The sequence below is a fragment of the Carcharhinus amblyrhynchos genome, chromosome 16, assembly GCF_965287045.1.
Source record: "Carcharhinus amblyrhynchos chromosome 16, sCarAmb.v2.hapA, whole genome shotgun sequence".
NCBI classification, from domain to species: domain Eukaryota; kingdom Metazoa; phylum Chordata; class Chondrichthyes; order Carcharhiniformes; family Carcharhinidae; genus Carcharhinus; species Carcharhinus amblyrhynchos.
In genome coordinates this window covers 13,636,769-13,661,349 of record NC_137339.1, presented here as the reverse complement: position 1 = coordinate 13,661,349, position 24,581 = coordinate 13,636,769, and the positions used below count along the sequence as shown (strand labels likewise).

The 24,581-nt window shown below is 44.5% G+C and overlaps 1 protein-coding gene across 5 annotated transcripts in view; it reads left to right on the top strand.

Annotated features, from left to right (window-relative positions):
- LOC145353846 (protein phosphatase EYA2-like) overlaps window positions 1-24,581 on the top strand; it is a 237,977-nt gene that overhangs the window by 88,026 nt on the left and 125,370 nt on the right. For all 5 annotated transcript variants that reach the window (XM_080204725.1, XM_080204728.1, XM_080204727.1 and 2 more), the window contains exons 3-6: window positions 8,624-8,689; window positions 14,647-14,713; window positions 18,719-18,858; window positions 21,711-21,833. In XM_080204725.1, the coding sequence (XP_080060851.1) occupies window positions 8,624-8,689; window positions 14,647-14,713; window positions 18,719-18,858; window positions 21,711-21,833 (396 nt within the window). The remainder of the gene's footprint in view (window positions 1-8,623; window positions 8,690-14,646; window positions 14,714-18,718; window positions 18,859-21,710; window positions 21,834-24,581) is intronic.

Here is a 24,581-nt window from a genome sequence, read left to right as displayed (position 1 = left end):
GGCCGGCATGGATCAGTTTGGGCCAAAGGCCCTGTCTCCATGCCATACATTCGATGATTCTATTTGGGGTGGGCTGTGTGCCAAGAAGGTTGATAAGTGACATGAGAAGGTATCAGGTAGCATGGATGGTCTTCCCATTTCCATGCCATTTTGCCACCAGCAGGAAAGATGGCAGACAGCTCAAAGCCCTAAATGAGCTGCTTAAGCGGCCAACTGAGGCCTACCAGCAGTTTCTGTGGGCATTTGGGGGTGAGGGGGTGCTGTTGATGTGTGTTGTGGGGGGTAGTTTCCAGAGGGCTCCAGAGCGGCAGACCTTCTTTATGAGCATTGTTTGGCTCATGGGAGGAGCCCTGACAGCAATGGCTGCCCCCATGGCAATGGCACCACCTGTTCACAGACTTGCGTGGGTTACCTCCAGATGCTCCTGTTTCCTCCTGCAGTCCAAAGATGTGTGGGTTAAGTGGATTGGCCATGCCAAGTTGCCCCTTTGTGTCAGCGGAACTAGAGAGGGTAAATACATAGGGTTGTAGGGATCGGGCCTAGGTGGGATTGTATTTGGTGCAGACTTGATGGGCCAAAAGGCCTCCTTCTGCACTGTAGGATTCAGTGACTCTATGATTCTCCTCCCTATCCCCTAGCATGAATACTCCCTTGCCCATTTACCCCTCATCAGGAATACTAGATATCGATGCATCCTCATCCCTCCAGTGCCTACCATTAGGCCCTCGTTGCCACCAGATTTTGGCCCCTGAGGGAAGTGGATCTGCCTCCTCTGCACAAGTCAGCCCATTAATACTTTTTCCCTCCTAAGATGCTGCCTGATCCTTTGATAATTTCCAACATTCATGATTCAAATTTTCAGCATCTGCAGTATTTTGCTTTCAGAGGACATTCGGCCATGAAAATATATTTAAAAATGGATATTTAATGACAAATCATATCCTGCATCCTTCAGAAATAATGATAACACAAATAGTCAGTGCCGAGCATGCATTTGTGAAGATGGTTGCCCTGAGTACAGCTCAAGTATTGTGTCCAAGTCTGTGCCACACTTTAGGAAACTTGCCCAGGTCTGGGAGAGAATGCAAAGGAGATTGACTAGGCTGGTAGAACAGATGAGACACTGCCTGAGTTTGCATGTTCCTCCAGGTGTTCCAGTTTCCTCCCACAGTCCAAAAGACGTGCTGGTTAGGTGCATTGGCCATGCTGAATTCTCCCTCGGTGTAGCCAAACGGGTACCAGAATGTGACAACTGGGGGATTTTCACAGTAACTTCATCGCAGTGTTAATGGAAGCCTACTTGTACACTAATAAATAAACTGAGTTATGTGGAGAAACTAGGGAAGCTGTGACTGCTCACCTTAGAACAGAGAAGGTTAAAACAGATTATATTCTGTGTACTATGGTACAGCTTTCCCAAGTTTCTTGTATTCAGGTCTGTCATTTTTTTGTAAGTGAATGATGGTGCATCAGGTTACGTCTATAATCTATACAGTTCTCTTTTCCTACTTATTTGAGGTGGGGAAAGACAATGGGCGGGATTCTCTGGCCGTTCACGCCAACAGGATTCTCTCATCCTGCTACAGTGAACGGAGATTTGTCTTGGCGCCAATTTCTCTGATCTCGCTGGCAGCGACAGCGGGGCGTGATGGCCCAAGGAATTCCTGCCGATGTTGAAAGCCAAACATTGCATTGAGGCACTAAAACCTTCACGGAGTTTGCTAGATGTGAGCCTTTCCACAGATTTGTGCCCCGTATGTGGAGTGTCTTCCAACTGTGGATAGTCAAGTTCCGCAAGCATGAGGACAGCTTCAACCTGGTTCATGTCACACTGCGTGTAACCCCCACCGTTTGGCCTGGGCTTGCAAAATCTTACTAACTACCCTCTTTAACCTGTGATTAAACCTTCCACCACTCGCATTGTCTGTACCTGTAAAGACTCGCATTCCAACCATTATCTTGCAGTTGAGAGTTGGATTCACATGCCTTGCTTGTGAATCCAACTGTCTGCTCAACTGCTGAAGGAGCAGCACTCCGAAAGCTCGTGATTCCAAATAAACTCCGTTGGACTTTAACTTGGTTTTGTGAGACTTCTTACTGTGGAGTGGATTTTGGTAATTCTGCGATTCGGCCTGTGCCCGTAGTTTTCTGTCTATTAATTTGCCAGGTGGGCAAATTCATGAATTCACAACCCAAGTCAATCAGTTAAAGAAAAATTTCTGCTACTTATTGTGGGATTAAATTTCTGCCTTCACGGTCACGCGAGGATTGCCCGCTCATTTTAGAACATTCATTCCTTTTGAAACAAAAAATGCTGGAAAATCTCAGCAGGTCTGACGGCATCTGAGGAGAGAGAATAGAGCCAATGTTTCGAGCCTGGATGACCCTTCATCAGAGCTCTATTCTCTTTCAACAGATGCTGTCAGACCCGCTGAGATTTTCCAGCATTTTGTTTCAGATTCCAGCACCCGCAGTATTTTACTTCTATCATTCAAATCATCAAATTTTGCTTTTATCATTCAAATTTGTTTTGATGGATTGAAACTCGCCACCTTACTGTCCAGGCAGCGAAGAAGGAAATCTAATCTCCAGTGGCCAAATCTGCACACTGGCATTCCACTGCCTAATTCAGCAACGCCTAATATTTTCACACTGGCCTTCCGTTAATTTTACAGCTGCTAACTCCACTCCCGACTGCTTTTTTCCCTTTTGTTACAGCCCTTTTGCTCTGTGAGTGTTGCAACTAAGGTTGCTCTGCTCCGTCATTCCATTCCTTTCTCTCTTACGAAGCCCACTGAAGCTTGCATTTAGAGCGGTTTTGCCATTTGGGGTTACATCTGCTGTGGATTATGTCCGACGCCTGCAGAACTCATTAATTTTATAACAGTATCTCACTCCAGCAATAATATTACTAATCACTCTGACTCTGCTTGACAGCACTTGGTCTGAAGATCTTTTCTTCCTTGACTGGACTCGACCCTAACGAGGAGAATTTGTTTTTTCAGAGGCGCCTGAACGTTTAGCAGGTTACTAATGACGTGCCCTTTGCCGGCCTTTTCAGGTGTCAGCTGTGGCTCAGTAAGTAGCATTCACGCCTGAAAGCTGCAGGTTCGAACCCTGCTCCAAGACTTGAGCTCATAATCGCGCCTTGTGTTCCTGTGAAACGCTGCACTCTCGGAGCTGCCATTTTTCAGATGAAATTTTAAACCCGGTCTGTTTCTCAGATGGATATAAAAGATCCCATGGCACTGTTCACACAACAGCGGGGAGTTCTTCCCCGGGTCTTGGCCAATTCTTACCTCTCAATCAATATCACTAAAACAGATTATCGGGTCATTATCATACTGCCGTTGTGGAAACTAGCTGTGCGTTAATTGGAGGCCATTTTTCATACATTAGAATAGTGGCTACATTTAATCGGCTGTACCGTGTTTTTGGACATCCTGAGGTCATGGAAAGTGCTATGTAAATGGAGTTCTTTCAGCATACTGATGATTAATTATAAGCTTCAGGTTATACGGATTCTTAGTTTGATTCCACAATGACATTTTATCTCCGGGCCGACATGGTGCCATAAGCACATTATCTCTGTTATTTCTCAAAGGAAAGGGAAGTAGAAGAATGCAAAACTCCCTTCAAAGAATTACTGGCAGCAAAGCTTGTTGAACAAGTTCTGACAGGTACAATCCATGCCTTTGTTACAAAAGGTTAATCAGAGGCTGTTGGTAGTTGGCAAAAACAGGTCACTTGTTGTGTAATGAATTTAATCAAGCAGAAATGTGTGATTAAAATCTGAATGTTGATTGCACAGTCAGCACATCGGGGATATTTGGATAAATTGATCTCATCCATCCCAGTTTCAGTTCATGCAGAATGTAGGTTTAAAACAATACCAGTTGTGGACTCGCCAACTTTAAGGGCGTTCAAATGGTCAGTGGATAGGCATATGGATAACATTGGAATAGTTTAGGTTAGAGGGTCATTAGATTGGTTCCACTGATCGGCGCAACATCGAGGGCCAAAGGGCCTGTACTGCGCTGTAATGTTCTATGTTCTATATGTTCTGTAACTATAGAAACATGGAAGCTTAGAAGATAGGAGCGGGAGGAGGCCATTTGGCCCTTCGCGCCTTCGCCACCATTCATCACGATCCTGGCTGATCATCCAACTCAATAACCTAATTCTGCTTTCTCCCCATAACTTTTGATCCCACTCGCCCCCAACTGCTATATCCAGCCGCCTCTTGAATACATTCAGTGTTTTGGCATTAACTACTTCCTATGTAATGAATTCCACAGGCCCACCATTCTTTGGGTGAAGAAATGTCTCCTCATCTCCATCCTAAATGGGTGGGATATGATTTCATTTCAACCAAGGGGCAGCACGGTGGCAGAGTGGTTAGCAATGCTGCCTCACAGTGCCAGGGACCTGGGTTCAATTCCGCCCATGGGTCACTGTATGTGTGGAGTTTGCATATTTGCCCCGTGTTTGCGTAGGCTTCCTCCGGGTCCAGTTTCCTCCCACAGTTCAAAGATCTGAAGGTTTGCCATGGTAAAGTAATTGCTCTTTAATGTCCAAAAGTGCGTAGGTTAGACGGATTAACTATGGTAAATGTGTGGGGTTACTGGAGTAGGATAGGGGAGAGGGCCTGGGTAAGAGACTGCGACAGAGTGTTGATACAGACTCGATGGGATGAATGGCCTCTTTTTACATTGTAGGGATTCTATGTAATTGAATGATATTCTAATCTGACTGAGATAATTGTTGTTTTCCTCACTGTGATGTTGACGGCACCTTGTCCCAATATTTATTTTCTAATAGTCTATCTTCTCTGTCGCCCTCACTTCATAACATTCTAGTAAATCAACATTTCAGAGAGTGACTCATCATTTCATAAATGAGGTAACATTCTCAAAGTTGTGTGACCTCTTCAGTACTTATGCTATTGTTAAGTATTCACTGTATGAAAGAAGAGAAAATGTTCCTTCAGCATATTGTGCACTGATGTACTGAATGTGCTAGGCATAAGTTTAAAGTCTTTTGCCAGCTCAGACGATGCATCCACCCCAATCCCCACAAAGGAGATCTGTAAACCTGGTGGTTCTGGCAAGAACCATTTCAGGTGAGAATTGGTTATTCCTTGTTGAAATGCAAAGTGGTCAAGGGCAGAATCTGTGCAGCCTTCCTTCACTAAGTACATCTCATGTACTTTACCAAGTCTGCATAGATGTGGAGTTGCCGGCGTTGGACTGGGGTGGGCACAGTAAGTAGGCTCACAACACCAGGTTAAAGTCCAAACAGGTCTATCTGGTAGCACGAGCTTTCAGAGCACTGCTCCTTCATCAGGTGAGTGCAGGATTTGTTTCACAAACAGGGCATATATATAGACACAAACTGTTAAGACTCGCGGTCCAACCATTATCTTGTAATTGAGTTTGTGTCTATATGTGCCCTGTGTGTGAAACAAATCCTGCGCTCACCTGACGAAGAAGCAGCGCTCTGAAAGCTCGTGCTACTAGATAAATCTGTTTGTACTTTAACCTGGTGTTGTGAGACTGCTTCCTAAGTCAGCATAGCTAAGTGCGTATGATTAAAAAAATCCACCGCAATATTCGGCAGTCGTTTAAATGTAGAAATATGTGGGAATCCAGCTTTCATGAAAAGGGCACGAGGAACAAAGGCAAATGGATAATGCTGAAGCTATTTAATCATGTCTGGGTACAGTAGCTTAATGGTTAATGGATGAAGAGCCCATGGGTCATAAATTTAAATTCCAGCCTTGCAAATTGTGAAATAGGATCAGCACCAAAGAATGATGAGAGGGGTTAGGATTTTTTTTTACATAGGGCATTCCACGATCCTATTCAGCACAGCAGGGAATGCAGAATCCAGGGAAATGTTTAAGAGCCATGTAGCTGAAAAGATTTAATGATTTTTATTTTCATTCACGGGATTCAAGCAGCACTGACAAGCCCATCTCTAGTTACCCTTGAGAAGTTGGTGGTGACCCGACGCACGCCTTCTTGATTTACAACAAGCCATGGGGGTGTAGATACACCCACGGTGCTGTAGGAGAGGGAGTTCCAGAATTTTGACCCGGCAACCATGAAGGAACAACAACATAATTCCATGCCAAGAGGGAACATGCTAACAGTAGTTTTCCATGCATCTGCTGCCTGTGTTTTTCTAGATGGTGGAGGTTGCGGGTTTGGAAGGTGCTATTGAAGGCACTCAGTTGCTGGAGTGCATCTTGCCGATGGTGCACGCCACTGCTGTCTTTAAAGACTTGGTTCAGATCTGATGGTCACAAAGGCCAACTTTTCAGTGTAAAACTTTAATCTGTTATTGTAGTAAATGCATTAACTGGCGACCAACAGTTAGCTTACGAATGACAATGGGTTCATTTCTATTTACAATGATGTAGAGGGTGATATAATCAATATGTTCATTCGCAGCTATAGGATCACTCTGGCTGCAAAAACCCACGCTTTACCCCAAGATCCCCACGCTCGTTCCCCGTTGATCAATTGGGTGATCCTTCAGATGACCCTTACAGGGGTCAACTATTCCAGTTATGTCTCATATTAAAACTATAATGATCCAGATTTGCAAATTTGAAACTTGGTGACCTTATTGTTACTCCTATACTTAACGTGCATTTCCTTCTCCTCTATTATCACATTCTTTACAATACTCACTTATATAGATAGCAACAGTGACCACAGTAATTCATTGCACCTTAAACCCTTTCGACTTTTCTGGTCTTTCCCGCCAGTGGAATCTTTCAGTCCCACTGAAGTTTTCACCCCCTCCTCGCACCACCCCCCCCTTCCCATCAGGGGAGGGGGAAGCAAGCCATTCAAAAGCCTGGAAGGTCTCACCAACAGTCAATTGTTTGCCACATCCACTGAGGGAAACATAGCTTTAAATTAAGGGGTGGTAATTATAGGACGGATGTCAGAGGTAGGTTCTTTACTCAAAGGGTAGTAAGGGCATGGAATGCCCTGCCTGCAGCAGTTGTGGACTCGCTAACTTTAAGGGCGTTCAAATGGTCGGTGGATAGGCATATGGATAACATTGGAATAGTTTAGGTTAGAGGGTCATTAGATTGGTTCCACTGGTCAGTGCAATATCGAGGGCCGAAGGGCCTGTACTGCGCTGTAATGTTCTATGTTCTATGTTCTAAAACCGCCACGAGGGGCAGGGGAGCAGAAAATCCAGGTCTTTTAGAGAGACAATGTTAAAGAGCTGGGTTCAACTACGTTAAACAGCAATAACTTGCTCACTGATGCTCAGTTTGGATTCCGACAGGGTCCCTGGGCCTCAAATCACCATCCAGCTTTGGTCCAAACTGGACAAAAGAGGCATACTGTAGAGATAAAGTGAGAGTGATTGCCCTTGACATCAAAACAGCAATTGATCGACTGTGGCATCAAGGAACCCAAGCAAGTCAGTGGGAATGGTTGGCCAGAAACCTAACCGGACATGCCATGTAAATATTGTGGATTTTTTGTCTGGATGTGTAAAGCTCCAGTGACACGCAAGATGTTCAACACCATTCTGGAAGAAGCAGCCTGCTTGATTGGCATCCCATCCACCAGCCCAAACATTCACTGCCTCCACTACCGGTGCACAGTGGCAGCAGTGTGTGCCATCTCAAAGGTGCACTGGAGCAACTCACTCCTTTGATAGCACCTTCCAAACCTGAGACCTCTATCATCTGGATGGACAAGGATAACAGGTGCATAGGAATGCCCCCACCCCCAATCTCTCTTCCAAGCCACGCACCACCCTGACTTATATATATCAACATTCATTCACTGCCAATGGATGAAAAGCCTGGAGCTCCTTTCCTAACAGCACTGCAGATGTACCTACAGTGGTTCAGGAAGATGGCTCATCTCCATCGTCTCAAAGGCTATTAAGGATGGGCAACAAATGCCAGCAATGTTCATATCCCACAAACGAATAAATAAGCCCAAATGCTTGTCTCAGTTGCTGCACCTGCCTTCACTCCACGCTCAAGTCTCAACTGGTGCAGGATATTCATTCGACATGGAGAAACAAAAGAAAAACAAAGAAAATTAAAGGATAATCAAATAATACAATATAGTGGTGGATGAAGACAGTGAGAAAAATAAAGATATATCTTTGTTGACTGCTTTTCTTTTCAATGTTATCAAAATATAAAATGAAGAGTAGAATCAAAGACTCGATATAGAGGAAGGACAATGAAAGAGTGGTAAATGGGGCATAGCGATAAAAACAGTAAGGGTGTAGCTGTGTAGAATCATTTGTTTTATATTTCAGACTGGCCCAGCTTGTTTTAAGAAGCAGAAATTAGTTTAATGTGAATCTTCCTTGTGTTCTCTTTGAATTTTGGGGTTGCAGATATGATAGTTTTAAGGGGTGTCTTGACAAATACATGAATAGGATGGGAATAGAGGGATATGGTCCCTGGAAGGGTCGGGGGTTTTAGTTAAGTCGGGCAGCATGGTCAATGCAGGCTTGGAGGGCCGAAGGGCCTGTTCCTATGCTGTAATTTTCTTTGTTCTTTGGTTTCACAATCATCTTCACAACTATTTGTTCAATGTTCAGTGAGAATTTCTCTTTTTTTTTGCAGACAAGTCAGAGTCAATGAGCAGCAGTGAGATTGCCACAACAGCAGTAGAACATTTCTCTAATTCAGGTGAGTTAATGGCGATAATCCGGCAGTTTACATTAAAAGTTGCAAAGTGAATAATGCAATAAATCAGACCAGACAAATGTTTTCAGATTTAGACCTCCTCAGTTGTGGAGTGGGCAGCTCTCTCTATGTTTATACATCGGGCTGGTCTCATTTTTATAAAAAAAAGTATTTATTTGTGGGACCTGGGCGTCGCTGGCTGGGCCAGCATTTATTGCCCATCTCTAGTTGCCCTTGAACTGAGTGGGCCATTTCAAGGGGCAATTGAGAGTCAAGCACATTGCTGTGGCTCTGGAATCACATTGTAGGACAGCAGATCTCCTTCCCTAAAGGACATTAGCGAACAAGATGGGTTTTTCCGACAATTGTTTCACGGTCATCCGTAGATTCTTAATTGTAGATACATTTTTTATTGAATTCAAATTCCACCATCTGCCGTGGTAGGATTCGAACCTAGGTCCCCAGAACATTAGCTGAGTTTCTGGATTAATAGCCTAGTAAAAATACCACTAGGCCATCACCTCCCCTTTTCAATCAGAAGGAGATACACCTCTCCACACCTATACAACAGAAGGTCTCTCTTCGATTATGCAGTAGCCTTTCCACCGCTGCATAACTTGGGCATGTCTTCCTGCAGTTGGGCAACACTCTGTCTTCATGCATGCAGCAGGAAGCCTTCTCTGAATTAGCCAAGTGGAAGAATCAGCTACATAAAGTGTGGGCCCCTCAGCAGCCACATATCGAAAGGGTTACTTCATTCACGAAACAGATTGGTGAATCCACACTTGGATAACAGAGTGGTGCTCTCCAATTATAACAGCGGCTGACCTCTCATTCTGCTGTTAAATTAACCAGCCCCTAATTATAGTATTAATCAGAATTGAGCATTCTCGGTACATGCGAACCCCACTCTAGTGATATGACATTCAGGACTCAAAATCTATGGAGACATTGCTCCATTTTTACAATGAGAGTGGAGTAAACAATGTTTTTCATTTGCAGTTAAATTATTGCTGCATTATAAAGAACAAAGAGCAGTACAACACAAGCACAGGCCCTTCGGCCCACCAAGTCTGCACCAATACTTGATGCCTTTCTAAACTAAACACCTTTTTGTCTTTACACAGCCCATAACCTTCTATTCCTTGCCTATCTATCAAGATGCCTCTTAAACGTTGCTATTGTAGCTATTTCTACTACCTCCTCTGGCAGTGCGTTCCAACACTTACCAACACTGTGTAAAAAAAACTTGCCTCTCACATCACCTTTAAACTTTCTCCCTTTTTGCCTTAACCTAGGTGGAATGACCGTACTAAATTGCCCCTTAGTGTCAGGGGGATTAGCGAGGTAAATATGCGGGGTTACAGGGATAGAGCCTGTGTGGGATTGTTGTCGGTGCAGGCTTGATAGGCCGAATGGCCTCCTTCTGCACAGTAGGGATTCTATGATTCTATTCTATGTCCCCTAGTAATTGATATTTCTGCCCTGGGATTATCCATTCTATCCATGCCTCTAATAACTTTGTAAAGGTCTCTCAGATCGCCCCACAGCCTCTGACATTCAAGTGAAAAGGTTAACACCATCACAATTTAGTGCCCAAGTTAGGCATTCTAATTTGTGAAAGATGCACCATATTCACAGATACAGACAAAGGTGTCAACCTTTGTTTGTCACAGTGCTTTATGTTTCATTCTTTCAAGTATCTGGTGAAGGCAATGCTGAAGCTGCAATTACAGAGACTGCTAGGGTTACCTAACACACACCATTGATCTCCAACATATTTTATTCAGGAGCACTTAGCATTATAGCTGGGCGCAGAAGTGGAAAACAAAGACTTTTCCAATGGTCGCCCTTCTGACTGATACCCATGCCTCCTTATCACTCCCTTTGATCTTAAGATGTTGGCGTGGATTGAAAATGGCACTGGAGTTGGGCATGGAAGGTAATGCCCTTCAGTGAATGTCCTACTGTAGCCACAGGAAAATATTTTTGCGTAGGTGTTAAGTGATTACACTGAACCATCAACAATAATTTAGTGAAACATTGGGCTGAAGGTTCTGGATCAGGTGGTGAGGGTGGGTGGGGTGCAGGGTGGGGAAGTGTTGGTTCATAATGGCTCCTACACATGCCCGTTACCAGGGATTTTCCCAGATATGGGAAATTGATCAGCCCCCTGCTGAAAGGAAGCAGGCAGCCAATTTATGTACCCAAGGCCCTGACGGGGGCTGATTTTGAGGCAGTGTTTGCATAAGAGACCCATTGCCACATGCAAAGGGTGCCAGACCTGGGGAAGCGGCCATCTTGTGACAGTCTGGTGTGGGAGTGGGGTGGTAGGGGGTGCATGCTGCAAAGAGGGAGTAGTGGGCAGTAAAGGCCGTGCCCGTAGCCCAAATGCTTCTGCCAGGTTTCCCCTCCATTCCAAGGGATCTGCCGACTGGTGTTCCCCCTTAAAGTCCTCGCTTTCAAGGTTGCCTCCGTGATGAGGTGCCCTTGAAGTGTCCAGCCTTCCTCAGCAGCACCCAACTATCCTGGTGAGATTGCTGAGACTCTAGAACCGCCAACCCTCTGATTGCACTGGCAGCACTGCAAACCCACCCTGCCCTCTGGATATATTGCTGTGCCAGTCTTGCTCTCGGTCAGCACTGGCTTAGGATCCCCATATGGCCCTGACATCAGTGTCTCAAAATCCATGGGAAACCCAACACATTCCATCCAGAAAATGAGCAAAGACAACAAAAAGGGAAATAGCTCAAAAACAGCCTGGAATATACATGAAGGCAGGAAGTTAGATTAAAAGTCTTACGGAAACTGAGTTTGTTCTAATTTAAGCTTTGGCAACTTTAGAACTACTGAAGTGTAAAAGTAATTTTATAGATCTAGACTGTGACCTATTAATTTATCTGGCACTTTCTCACTTTGGAACCCAATGCAATACCAACCCATGGTAATTTATCCTTAAAGAATTAAACATACTTTAAATAGGAAAATAAAAATAATTATATAGACAGCAGTAGGATTTTGGGGGGACCAAGCCCTCCCATTCTGAATTTAATCTCATGTGAAGTTGTGAATGGAACATGATTGCAAGCTGCATGCACAGTAATTCTAACTGCAAGACACTTCACCTTTTGAAAATTAAATTGTAATCTTCTTGCGTCTGTCCTACATTTCATGGTAACCCACGAGACAGCAAGGTAATTATTTGGATTGAGGGTACGCTGATTTAATTACTTAAAAACTAAACAATTTTTGCATTTAACTGGCTTCTGCATGGATAAGTGTGTTGGTATTAGTCAAACAAAACCTTACGAGTGAACTCCGATGAATTATCACATCTAATTTTAACATACGTTCTTCTTCAAATGCTAATCAACCTGCATTTCAAATATTTTCCATTCTCAAAAGCCTGAAAACGCACTAGGCTAGGAGCATATTTTTAAAAATTAATTTTTGGGGTGTGTCACTGGAAAGGCCAACATTTCATGATCATACAGTACAGAAGGAGGCTATTCGGCCCAAGAAGTCTGTACTGGCCACAATCCCACCCAGGCCGCATTCCCATAACCCTACACATTTATCCTGCCAATCCCCCTGACACCAGGGTCAATTTAGCCTCGCCAATCCTCCTAACCCGCTTAAGGAGAGATGGTGGTGTACTGGTAACATCACTGGGCTGGTGATCCAGAGGGCCAGGCTATTGTTCTGGGGACATGGGTTCAAATCCCAACATAGCAGCTTGTGGAATTTGAATTCAGTTAATAAGTCTGACTTATAAAAAGCTAGTGTCAGATATTGGCGACCATGAAACCATCATTGATTGTCATAAACACCTATCTGGTTCACTAATCCCATTCTTGTCTAGCCCAGACCACAACAATGTGGTTGATTCTTAACTGCCCTATGAGATGGCCTGGCAAGCCACTGAATTCAGGGGCAATTCATAGAATCCCTACAGTACAGAAGGAGGCCATTTGGCCCATCGAGCCTGCACTGACCCTCTGACAGAGTATCTTACCCAGGCCCTCTCTCCTGCCCTATCCCTTAATCCCACACATATACCATGGCTAACCCATCTAACCTAGGGATACCGAGGGGCAATTTAGCATGCTGAATCCACCTAACCTGCACATCTTTGGACTGAGAGATGAAACAAGAGCACCCAGAGGAAACCCCGGCTAACATGTGGGGAGCATGCAAACTCCACCGGCAGTCGCCTAAGCTGGAGTTGAACCCAGCGCCAGTGAGGCGCCAATGCTAACCACTCTGCCACTGTGCCACCCCAAATTCAGTTTGGACAACAAATGATGGCCTTGCCAGCAACACCTATGTTCCATGAATGAGTCGAGGAAAGAAAGTGATTGTCCTTGAGAAGGTGAGCGTTTCCACTGCAGTCCAGCTGGTGAAGATATATCCACAGTTCTGCGGGGGAGGGAGTGCCAGAAATTTGGGCCAGAGTGAACAGCCATGTATATGAAAGCTAGGAAGTTGTGTGATTTGCAGGAGCACTTAAAGGTGATGATGCTCCCAGTTAGCTCTTGCCATTGTCCTTCTAGATGTTGGAGGTCTGGGCTTGGAGGAGTTGTTAAAGCTGATTATTGTAGCACATCAATGCTTAACATTGAACTGTCCATTGTTTTACTGAAGTTTTAATCCATTTAAAATAAAAATACAATCTTAAGATTTAACGTCTCAAAATTTCACATTCAATTTTATGGGCAACCAACAGCGGAGGAAAGTAATTTGTGAATGATTGGTTTGTATAGGCTGTAGCTCCAAGCTGCCACTGATCTCTTTGGGATCAAATAGATCAACCATGGAATGGGATTAAACGTTGCCGGAATGGGATTGAAGGTTGCCAGAATCAGTGAAAAACCTTGGCTGGAATCTTGCCATGGTTCACGCCGGTGGGATTTTCCCATCCTGCCACAATGAACGGAGATTTGGCTGGCCACCAAATTCTCTGACCTCGCTGCAGCGGGAGCGTGGAGTGAATGGGGCGGTAAGGTCGTGCCCCTTGTTTTTTATTGTGAAACTGTAACAAGCTAACATATAGATTGATTAAAGTGCACACTCTGTAAACATAATTTATAGGGGGCAAAGTTTCATATTACCATATGAATTAGGAAGAGTTGGCCATTTGACCTGTCAAACCTGCTTTGCCATTCGACAGGATTATGGTTGATTTGATTATGGTCTCAACTCAACTTTCCAGCCTCCTCCCGAAAACTTTTTAGTCAAGAATTTATCGGCCTCTGACCCTGCCTCCATCACTGTCTGGGGAACAGGGTTCCAAAAACTCACGATCTTCTGAGAGAAAGTTTTCATCTCAAGTCAGTCTTAAATTGAGAGTTAGGTAGATTGGCCATGCTGAATTACCCCTTAGTTTCAGGGGGATTAGCAGGGCAAATACATGGGGTTACAGGGATAGGGCCTGGGTGGGATTGTTGTCAGTGCAGGCTCGATGGGCAGAATAGGGCCGGGTTCCCTGGAGAGGGAGCATACGGTGTCTGAGGGCACCGTCAATGCCTTCCATGCCTGCTGGGCACCACAAGGGCTGGGGTGTATTATTGACCCCTTTATTCACATTTTAATTTGATGCTTTAAGTTTGCTTTCTGCTTTGTCTTTTGTTTTGGGCAGTTCCCCTCCTTTTAGGGAGCTGCCCCTTTTGAGTTTTCCCTAAGTTAATTTGATTTTGTTTATTTGGTTGGACAACAAAAGATGTCCCTGATTAAGGGCCAAATTAATGATCCAAACAGGGAGTCCCATGCCCTGTACTTAAAAAGGAGTGTCAGTTCCTCTGGCACTCTGGATGTAGACTGCATACTGAGAGCCCTCTGCATAGTGTTGTTGGATCTTGTAAATAAAGGAATTTTGGTGAAGGGACTTCCGCCTCTGAGAACTTACTGCAATTATTCTGCAGCTAATTGTGTTTTCTCTTTGCTTGTTTTACATTCTACAGCTAATAACAGTGATATTTTCAGTAAAAGACAACCACTCCAGTTTTCATCCCAGATTTATACATCAAAGTAAGTGGCATTTTAAATCATGTTTTGATTCAGTTTAGATGTTTTGTTGTTATTGTGTGTCTTGCCAGTTTGATTTGTGTTTCTGTTGGTACATTTGCCACTGAGGGCAGTACTGGTAATCACACAGCTTCTATCATGGAAAGAATTAATTTGGATTTTACTAAACAAAGATTGAGCTAACAGTAATTCATATAATTCATATATATTCCATTGAAGCTAAGAATTACAGGGCCCACATTTTGTCAGTGGGTACCACTAGTTTATTTATTAGTGTCACAAGTAGGCTTACATTAACACTGCAATGAAGTTACTGTGAAAATCGTCCAGTTGCCACACTCTGGTGCCTGTTCGGGTACACTGAGGGAGAATTTAGCATGGCTAATGCACTTAACCAGCACCTATTTGGAGAGTGGGAGGAAACCGGAACACCCGGAGGAAACTCATGCAGGCACAGAGAGAATGTGCAAACTCCACTCAGACAGTCACCCGAGGCCAGATTTGAACTTGGGTCTCTGGTGCTATGAGGCAGCAGCACTAACCACTGTGCCACTATAACAATGCTTTCACCAGTGCGAGCAGTTTCTCCCTATCTCGCCTGGATTATCAAGCATCTTGACTAATTGGGTTATAAAGTGGCTGTCACTGGTATATTTTCAGAACTTCTTACCTGGACAAGTGGGAGTGTTTGATCATTGATCTCTCCAGTAAGACAGCCTTTATCCTCTATGTCCCAGAGAGTGTTTTCACTTCTTCAGATATCAAGAGATTCTCTTTTTTCTCTTTTGTCTATTCTCTTTTTTTAGGATTCATATGATCTCCCGTGATAGATTTATTGGGTATGTACAACCAAGATCTTAATAAACAAAAGAGAGAAAAGTGAATAGTAGTAATTTTGGAACAGTGGTCATTAAACTTGCCTATTCTAAGAGATTTGAAAAAAAAAATCTGTTGATTTCACAATAAACACATGTTTGAAGAAGTCCTGCAATTCATACTAAATTAAATCATGTAGTCCCTCTCTCAGACACCAAACTGACTTTAACCTCGAGCATTCTTATCGAAGTGACTTGCATTCCTGTGAATGAGGCTGGTTTTTAACCTCTTGTTTTACTCTGACACGATGGTAGAAACCAATAACAAGGGCACTGGGGTGGCACAGTGGTTAGCACTGCAGCCTCTCAGCGCTAGGGACCTGGGTTCAATTCCCAACTTGGGTCACTGTCTGAGTGGAGTCTGCATGCTCACCCCATGTCTGCATGGGTTTTCTCCGGGTGATCCGGTTTCCTCCCGCAGTCTGAAAGACGTGCTGGTTAGGTGGATTGACCGAGCTAAATTCTCCCTCAGTGTACCCGCGCATGGTGCTGAAGTGTGGCAATGAGGAGATTTTCACAGTAGCTTCAATGTTAGCCTAAATGTGACTAATAAATAAAGTTTAACTTTATCACGATGACTTTTCACTCCTGTCGGAATCACAAATCACCCTTTGCTTGCGAAATGCAGTGTTTTTCAGTATTACATCATAATGGAAATTTTCATTGCTGCAGGTCTTTATTCTATGTCAATTTTTTAAAAGATCAATTTTCACTCCATGAAACGCCCATAATTTTTAGTGTCTCTGTGTTTTCTGTATTCTCATTCCACACTTTCCAGGATGATTTTGTTCTTCGCATTTCAATCCCTCCTTCAATCCAAGTCCATTTCTTGTATTCTTTATCTCTTAATCTAATTCTTGCAAATATTGGCCTCCTCCCCACCACCGCCCACCAGCTGCCACCCATGTTCCAGTAAAGTCCATTCCAGGTTCCATCATCTACCTTTCATTTGAGTCCATTCCTTTGATTGTTATTCCAGGTCCTACATTGTCATTTATTCCCTGGCAGAATATTCTGGAATGAAAATTAAACTCTCCAAAGAACACTGAATGTTGCCTCGTGGGTGTGTGAGTTTGACAATAATGAATGAGGGAGATTATGGAAGGTAGTACTCCAAGTCTGTTTTGTTAGTCTGATGAAGAAAAGCCTGGCCAAGTAAACTTTATATGAAAGAGTTCATTGCAAGCTCGAGGGGTATGGACTGGTTTGTTTTAGACCATATGACCGTAAGATATAGGAGCAGAATTAGGCCATTTGACTCATCAAATCTGCTCCGCCATTCAATCATGGCTGGAAATAGCGAGGCATCTTGAGGGGAATTGCTTGATTGAGCAGACACAACACGGTTTCGTTAAGGGGAAGTCGTGTCTGACAAATTTACTGGAGTTCTTTGAGGATGTGTCTAGGGCGGTGGATAGAGGAGAGCCGGTGGATGTGGTCTTTCTTGATTTTCAGAAGGCGTTTGACAAGGTACCCCACAAGAGGTTATTGCAGAAGGTCAGGGGACATGGAGTTGGGGGTAGGGTGTTAGCGTGGATAGAGGACTGGTTGTCAAATAGGAGGCAGAGAGTGGGGGTCAATGCGTGCTATTCAGATTGGCGGTTGGTGACTAGTGGAGTGCCTCAGGGGTCGGTGCTGGGGCCTCAGCTATTTACCATTTATATAGATGATCTGGAGGAGGGAACCGAGTGTAGGGTGTCGAAATTTGCTGATGACACCAAGATTGGGGGAAAAGCAAATTGCACGGAGGGTGTGGAGAGTCTTCAGAAGGATCTAGATAAGCTGGGCGAATGGGCCAGGAACTGGCAAATGGAATTTAATGTTGGCAAGTGCGAGGTGGTCCACTTTGGTAGGAACAATGGTAGGAAGGATTATTACTTACATGGAGAAAAACTGCAGCAGGTGATGGTGCAGAGGGACCTCAGGGTCCTTGTGCATGAGTCGCAAAAACCCAGCTTGCAGGTGCAGCAGGTGGTCAGGAAGGCGAATGGGATGCTGGCCTTCATAGCGAGGGGGATTGAATATAAAAGTAGGGAGGTCTTGCTGCGGCTATATAGGGCATTGGTGAGGCCGCAGCTGGAGTACTGTGTGCAGTTTTGGGCGCCGTACTTACGCAAGGATATTTTGGCCTCGGAGGGAGTGCAGAGGAGGTTTACTAGGCTGATGCCGGAGTTGAGGGGGTTGAGCTATGAGGAGAGGCTGAATAAACTAGGCTTGTACTCGTTAGAGTTTAGAAGAATGAGGGGAGATCTCATTGAGACGTCTAAGATGATGAATGGGATGGATAGGATAGAGGTGGAGAGACTCTTCCCGCTCAGAAAGGACAGTAGGACTAGAGGGCACAGCCTCAAGATAAAGGGGGGACGGTTTAGAACGGAGTTGAGGAAGAATTTCTTCACTCAAAGGGTGGTGAATCTCTGGAATTCTCTGCCCGTTGAAGTGGTGGAGGCTGCCTCGCTAAATATTTTTAAGACGCGGGTTGATGGGTTTTTGATAAGAGAGGGGATTAAGGGTTATGGGGAGAAAGCGGGAAAGTGGAACTGAGCCACGACAGATCAGCCATGATCTTATTGAATGGCGGGGCAGGCTCGAAGGGCCAGATGGCCTACTCCTGCTCCTATTTCTTATGTTCTTATGTGATTCTCATCCCCATTCCCCTGCCTTCTCCCCATAACCCCTGATCCCCTTATTAATCAAGAACCTACCTATCTCTGTCTTAAAGACACGCGATGACCTGGCCTCCACAGTCCTCTGCAGCAAGTAGTTCCATAGATTCACCACTCTCTTGCTAAAGAAATTCCTCCCCATCTCAGTTTTAAAGGAGCGTCCCTTCACTCTGAGGTTTTGCCCTCGAGTTCTACTCTCTCCCACTAGTGGAAACATCCTCTCCACGTCCACTCTAGGCCTCTCAGAATTCTGTAAGTTTATGAAATAAAAGCATTTTCCACTTGCACATTGGACCATCAAGAGTCATTGTTGCTCTGTCACTCAGTAAATACTCTGATCACCCAACGCAACCCTTCCTTTCTGCCGACCAACAACCTAATTGCTCTAATGTGCTCTCCAAAAATAATTTATAAGCCGGTGTAATGGATACCAGTTGATGGATTTATCTTTTATTTATCCCAATCAGATCATATCCACACATTATCCCTACAGCGCCTTTCCACGCCATGGCGGCCTACGGGCAAACGCAGTACACAGCGGGAATTCAGCAAGCTGCTCCTTACGCCACTTACCCACCACCAAGTCAGCCCTACGGATTACCTTACAGTGAGTACAAAAGGATATATTCACTCAAACAGAATGCTTCAAGCAGCATCTCCATATTTGCTAAGAGTAAATTGAAGTCAGCCCTCATTGATGAGAATAAAGAACATCTGATCAAGTATTTGGCCCGTAAAATAATTTGATTAATAGATGTGCAGGAGGAGATATTATAAAGCAGAAGAAATGACTGCAGCTCTGATGCTTACTATTCCGATCCTCGTTTTAAGTGTTCTAAGGATTATATACCGGAAATAGAATTATGGAGACGTTCCGGCAGCACTCGCCCCGAGACCGGAAAGTCCTGCCTGAGGTCAAAGGGTCTTTGTACGATACGTATGATTCCTGTGGCAGATGGGCAGGAAAGTTCTGCCCAAGTTGTGTGCAGGCAGCATTCCCACTAGAATTTTACCGAACCATCAGCTATGGGAATTGGAATGGGCCAGGGGCAGACCACGGGCCTGTTGACCTGGGGCAGGATTTTACAGTTTCGGGACCAGCAAGGCCAGACAATGTATCTATTTATGTGCAAGTTTGGAATCATCTCTTGCACTCCAGACATCACAGGTCAGACTTAAGTATTTTGAAGGAATTAATGAATGATAAAGGTTCACTGTGTTTGGCGTTGTGCTGGAGCTCAGAGACGTTTGACAATCTAGATGATCTCTCACCAAGTACCAGGAAAACTCAGTGGTTTCACAAGCCGCTTTGAATGCTTCTTGAAAGGACGCATGTCTAGACTAATATCACCTCATGATTGAGACGTAGAAAAGTGCTAGCAGCAAGGCCCATGATATGCTACCAAATCTTAATGCCCACCTTTATCTGAACTCAGATAAAGATGACTAAACTGAGGCCGGCATATTCAGATGAAAGGCAGGCCAGAAATTCAGAGATCTGGAAGGTCAACATTAAAATCCATGAACAGAATTGTGTGTAATTGGGCCAGATAATTTGTGACAATAAAATTGGGCGGAAGTCAATTACCCCAGTTTTCCAAAAGAAAATAGTCGCCATCTGAGTTTCCTCATGCTTATTGGTCCTTCCTGCAATTTATCTGCCTAGTCTTGTGCATCCTATATATGTTGTAACAAGGTACCAGTGATGCTACAGGTTCTAGTTTTGCGTTCACTGTGCACTCAGTAACTTAGCCTGAGGATTAGTCGACACAGTTGCTGCCATCAACAGCTGAGACAGACAGAATGGAGGAATGTGGGAGCCTGGAGAGCTTCATTAACTACTTCTGTGTCTGGGAAACACTCTGTGCTGTGATTTTGTTTTTGCTATTCTGCCCACACACAGCTGCATTTGCTTCTGTTTGACTCTGACAGAGACAAGCCACCTGCACCACTCTCATTTCCCTCAATCCCACTATGGAGTAGCCTGGCATCCCGTACCCTTGTATGCCACCGTCATGGAGGAGGAGCGGCATAGGATAGAGCAAAAGGGAGTGAAGCTGTGAGGATGCAAAGTCCACTCTCCCCCCCCCCAGTCTTCCCCTCAGAATGCACGGGTTACATTAAAATCCTAAGAAGGAGATGTGAAACCTGGTGTGTACTGCCTGAAAGAAAGCAGTACCATTATTAACAGTGTGATGAGGGAAGGCAAGGGTGTGTGGTGGGGGTTGAGGGGGGGGGAGCGGTTGGGGGAGGTGTGGTATGGGGAGGCAGTGTGGGATTGGGGATGGGACACTGGGAATCAAAGTTTAAAATAGAAGTTTATTTATCAGTCACAAGTAGGCTTACATTCATACTGCAATTAACTTACTGTGACAATCCCCTAGTCGCCACACTCCATCGCCATACACTGAGGGAGAAATTAGCATGGCCACTTCACTTAACCAGCACATCTTTGGACTGTGGGAGGAAACCCACGCAGACCAGGAGAGAACGTGCAAACTCCACACAGACAACGACCCAAGCTGGGAATCGAACACAGGTCCCTGGCGCTGTAAGGCAGCAGTGCTAATTACTGTACCACCGTGCCACCCCAGATTATTGGGGAAAAGCCATAGATTGGAATTAACTGGATAACTTGGCAAAGAACCAGTACAGGTACAGTGGGAAGAGTGGCCTCCTTTGGTGCTGCAACATTCTACGATTCCATGCGTATACTAGGAAATTACACTTCACAACGAAGCAATAGGGGAGCTGTCACTTACTGTGTGAAGATTTGCCAGCCACAATCACATAACAGCATCTCACCTTGATTCCAAGCATGACTCATCATACTGAAACTTTTTGTGGGGCAGACTAGTCTTTTACAGCCCTGGGTGACTTCCACACATCAACCAGGAGGCAACATGGGTATGCAGTCATCAGGTAATGCATTTTACAGGAGAGTACGGGAGCTCCTCACCTTGATTTGATCTCAATCTACTTGATCAACACCACATTCCCCCTTAAGTGGATGCCATAGTTTGGGCTATCATGGGTGGCACAGTGGTTAGCACTGCTGCCTCACAGCGCATGGGATCTGGGTTCGATTCCCAGTTTGGGTTGTTGTCTGTGTGGAGTTTGCACATTCTCCCTGTTTCCATCCATAGTCCAAAACACATGCTGGTTAAGTGCAATGGTCATGTTAAATTCTCCCTCAGTGTACCTAAATAGGCACCAGAGTATGAGGACTAGGGGATTTTCACAGTAACTTCATTGCAGTGTTAATGTACACGTACTTGTGATTAACAAATAAACTTTATTTGGTGTTAACTTTACGTCAGAGGTGTTTCTAGCTGCCTTGTAAACTATTGAAAGAGTTACTTAAAAGAGCATTTGAAGGGCTGTATGTGAGTGGTGCAAATGTGTGTGCATGCAATTTGATTCCCGCCTTCCTGAAGTAACAATGTGCCTCTGAATCAGGCATCAAGACAGAAGATGGTCTGAGCCAGGCACACTCACCAGGACAGACAGGATTTCTCGGCTACGGCACCAGTTTCAGTACACCGTCACCAGGCCAGGCACCTTACAGTTACCAGATGCATGGTCAGTATCAGCCGGGTCTAACAAAAAGAAATATGTATCAATCATTGGATTGTTCTGGAATCTGTGTTGAATGTTCAGAGTGACCGTAATATTGATTACACAGGTAATAAGCATGGATCAACAACGTACATTCATCTGATTCCCTCATCACAGTATAACACCTGGACAGCTGGAAACAGTGGCCAAAGAAGGTTAATCAAGATATGAATCAAGAGGCAGATGTTCAGGGATTCAGCTAGAAAAAGGGTTGTCAGGGCGGACTCTTCCAGTTGAGCATTTTAGAATGGATCAAATGCCTTGCTACTGAGTTAGACTGGAAGAGAAAAAGATTTAAGGGAAGCCAACACCCATAATATTCGCTCGGATGATCCCTGGTATGGAGGGATTGTCTTCTGAGGAAAGGTCAAACAGATTGGGACTCTGCTCATTGGAATTTAGAAGAATGAAAGGTGATCTCATTGAAATATATCAGGTAAATGGCGAGAGGATATTTTCCCTCACTGGGGAGTCTAGTACCAGAGGGTATAGCCTCAGAATAAAGGGGTGCCAATTTAAGACTGAGCTGAGACGGATTTTTTTTTCTCAGACGGTTGTGAGTCTTTGGAACTCCTTGCCATAGAGAGCTGTGGGGGCAGAGTGATTGGCTGGAATTTTACTGTCCTGCCTGCCACAGAATTCAGAGCAAGCGAGGGATGAACCATGGAAAGGTTCATTGACTTTGGGCAAGATTTTACGGTTTCGGGACGAACGAGGCAGTAAAATCCCGTCCATTGCGTACACTTGAAGCTGAAATATTTTGATTTTTTGATCTGTAAGGGAACCGAGGGTTACAGGGGAAAGGACAGAAAAGTCGACATGAGGAATGTTGAACCAGTCATGATCCTATTCAATGGCGGGGCAGTATCAAGGGGCCAAATGGCCTCCTCCTGTTCCTGTTTCTTATGGTCACGTAGGAGTGGTGGGATTCTGCAGAAACCTGTAAATCAGGGCAAAGAGTTTGAATCCAATCAGTTTGAAGGATGCAAACCAGCCAGTGAGGGCAGACATGATAGGGGGCAGCATGCAGACATCAGAGTTTTAACTGAGGAAGCAAATGAGAATGCCGAATAGAGAGGTCAAGGTGCTGGATGACGGTTCCAGCGGCAGTGAGCTGAGGCAACGTCAAAGATGGCCAGTGTTGTGGAGGCGGGAATATATGGCCTCAATGATGGATGAGATCTGGGATTTAAAGTTCAGCCCAGTATACAAGAGGACATTGAAATGGAAATTTCCTGCATTGATGTGGGATTGGTTCTTCTGCCAAAGTATTTGAGCAGATTTTGTGGATAGTAAGTACATATCTTGAATAGTACATTGTGGGAAGAGCTAATGCAAGATGATGAATTATTTCACTACCATTTGCAAACATTTAAAATAGAAAATACAAACAATGGTCTTGATTTTACCAGCACGGCCACCTCAGAATCGGGGTGGGGGAGGCTTACAGAACGGCATTCTCCTTTGTCCTCGGGCGCGATCTTACGAGCCTCTGCCAGTAAAATTCCAGCCAATGTTTCTTACTTTGATACCACTCAACAGTGAATATACTATAGGATTTGTAATTTTCTTAAGATTCAAAATGTTATTCCCACTCGATTGCTTTTTGCCAATCACAAAAATTTCTTTTTGGCCTCTCCCTTCTCCAGTCTCCTCACTCACAGTGACTACAATTTCCTTACAACGGTGCCTGTTCTACCACCATGATCTTGGTGGAACAGAAGCTGTTTTAAGGAAATTTTTCCTGTTTAAGGGGTGGTAATTATAGGACGGATGTCAGAGGTAGGTTCTTTACTCAGAGGGTAGTAAGGGCGTGGAATGCCCTGCCTGCAGCAGTTGTGGACTCGCCAACTTTAAGGGTGTTCAAATGGTCAGTGGATAGGCATATAGATAACGTTGGAATAGTTTAGGTTAGAGGGTCATTAGATTGGTTCCACTGGTCGGCGCAACATCGAGGGCCGAAGGGCCTGTATTGCGCTGTAATGTTCTATGTTCTATGAAACTTCAACTGGTTTGGTGTCTCTTAATCTTGGTCTGATTCCTTCTCCAAGGGCTGGATTCTCTGACCATGCCCACAACTGGGATTCTCTGGTCCTGATGCAATGGACGGAGATTTGGCTGAGCGCCAAATTCCCTGTTCATGCCAGCAGTGGCGGCTGGGTGTGAACACTCGGAGAATTCCGGATCTGCGTCTCTCTCTTCCTCTTGCTCTGTTTCTCTTTTACTCACCCATCAAACATTCACTCAAGAGCATAGGAAGAATTGCCCTCTGAAAGGAATCTATCCCTATTAATTTTCAAATGCAGCTTTCTTGAAATGGTCTTAGCTTTAGAATCCTTCATTAACTGATAACATCTTCAGAGCAGCTGTTTATACAACAGGACACGTATTCAATACTTAGTCTATTACAGCACTAATTCCACATCGATTTCACCAGTACTTTTCCAAGGATTTTAGCCAAGTTCGCTTAATGGATTTGAGGTCATTAAATATAATGGACAAAAAAAACTGAAGGCTAACAAATGCACATAAAGTTGTCCAAGACATGGGAGGGAGGGAGGGGGACGGACAGACGATTGTCCCAAAAACATTCTAAGTGTCGCATTCACATAAAAACTGGTGTAAATCCCTCTGTTTTTTCCTCCCACAATCTGTGCATTGCAGAATGCATGAATCACTCCAAAAATCAGTGGGCAGGGCCTATTCTCACTG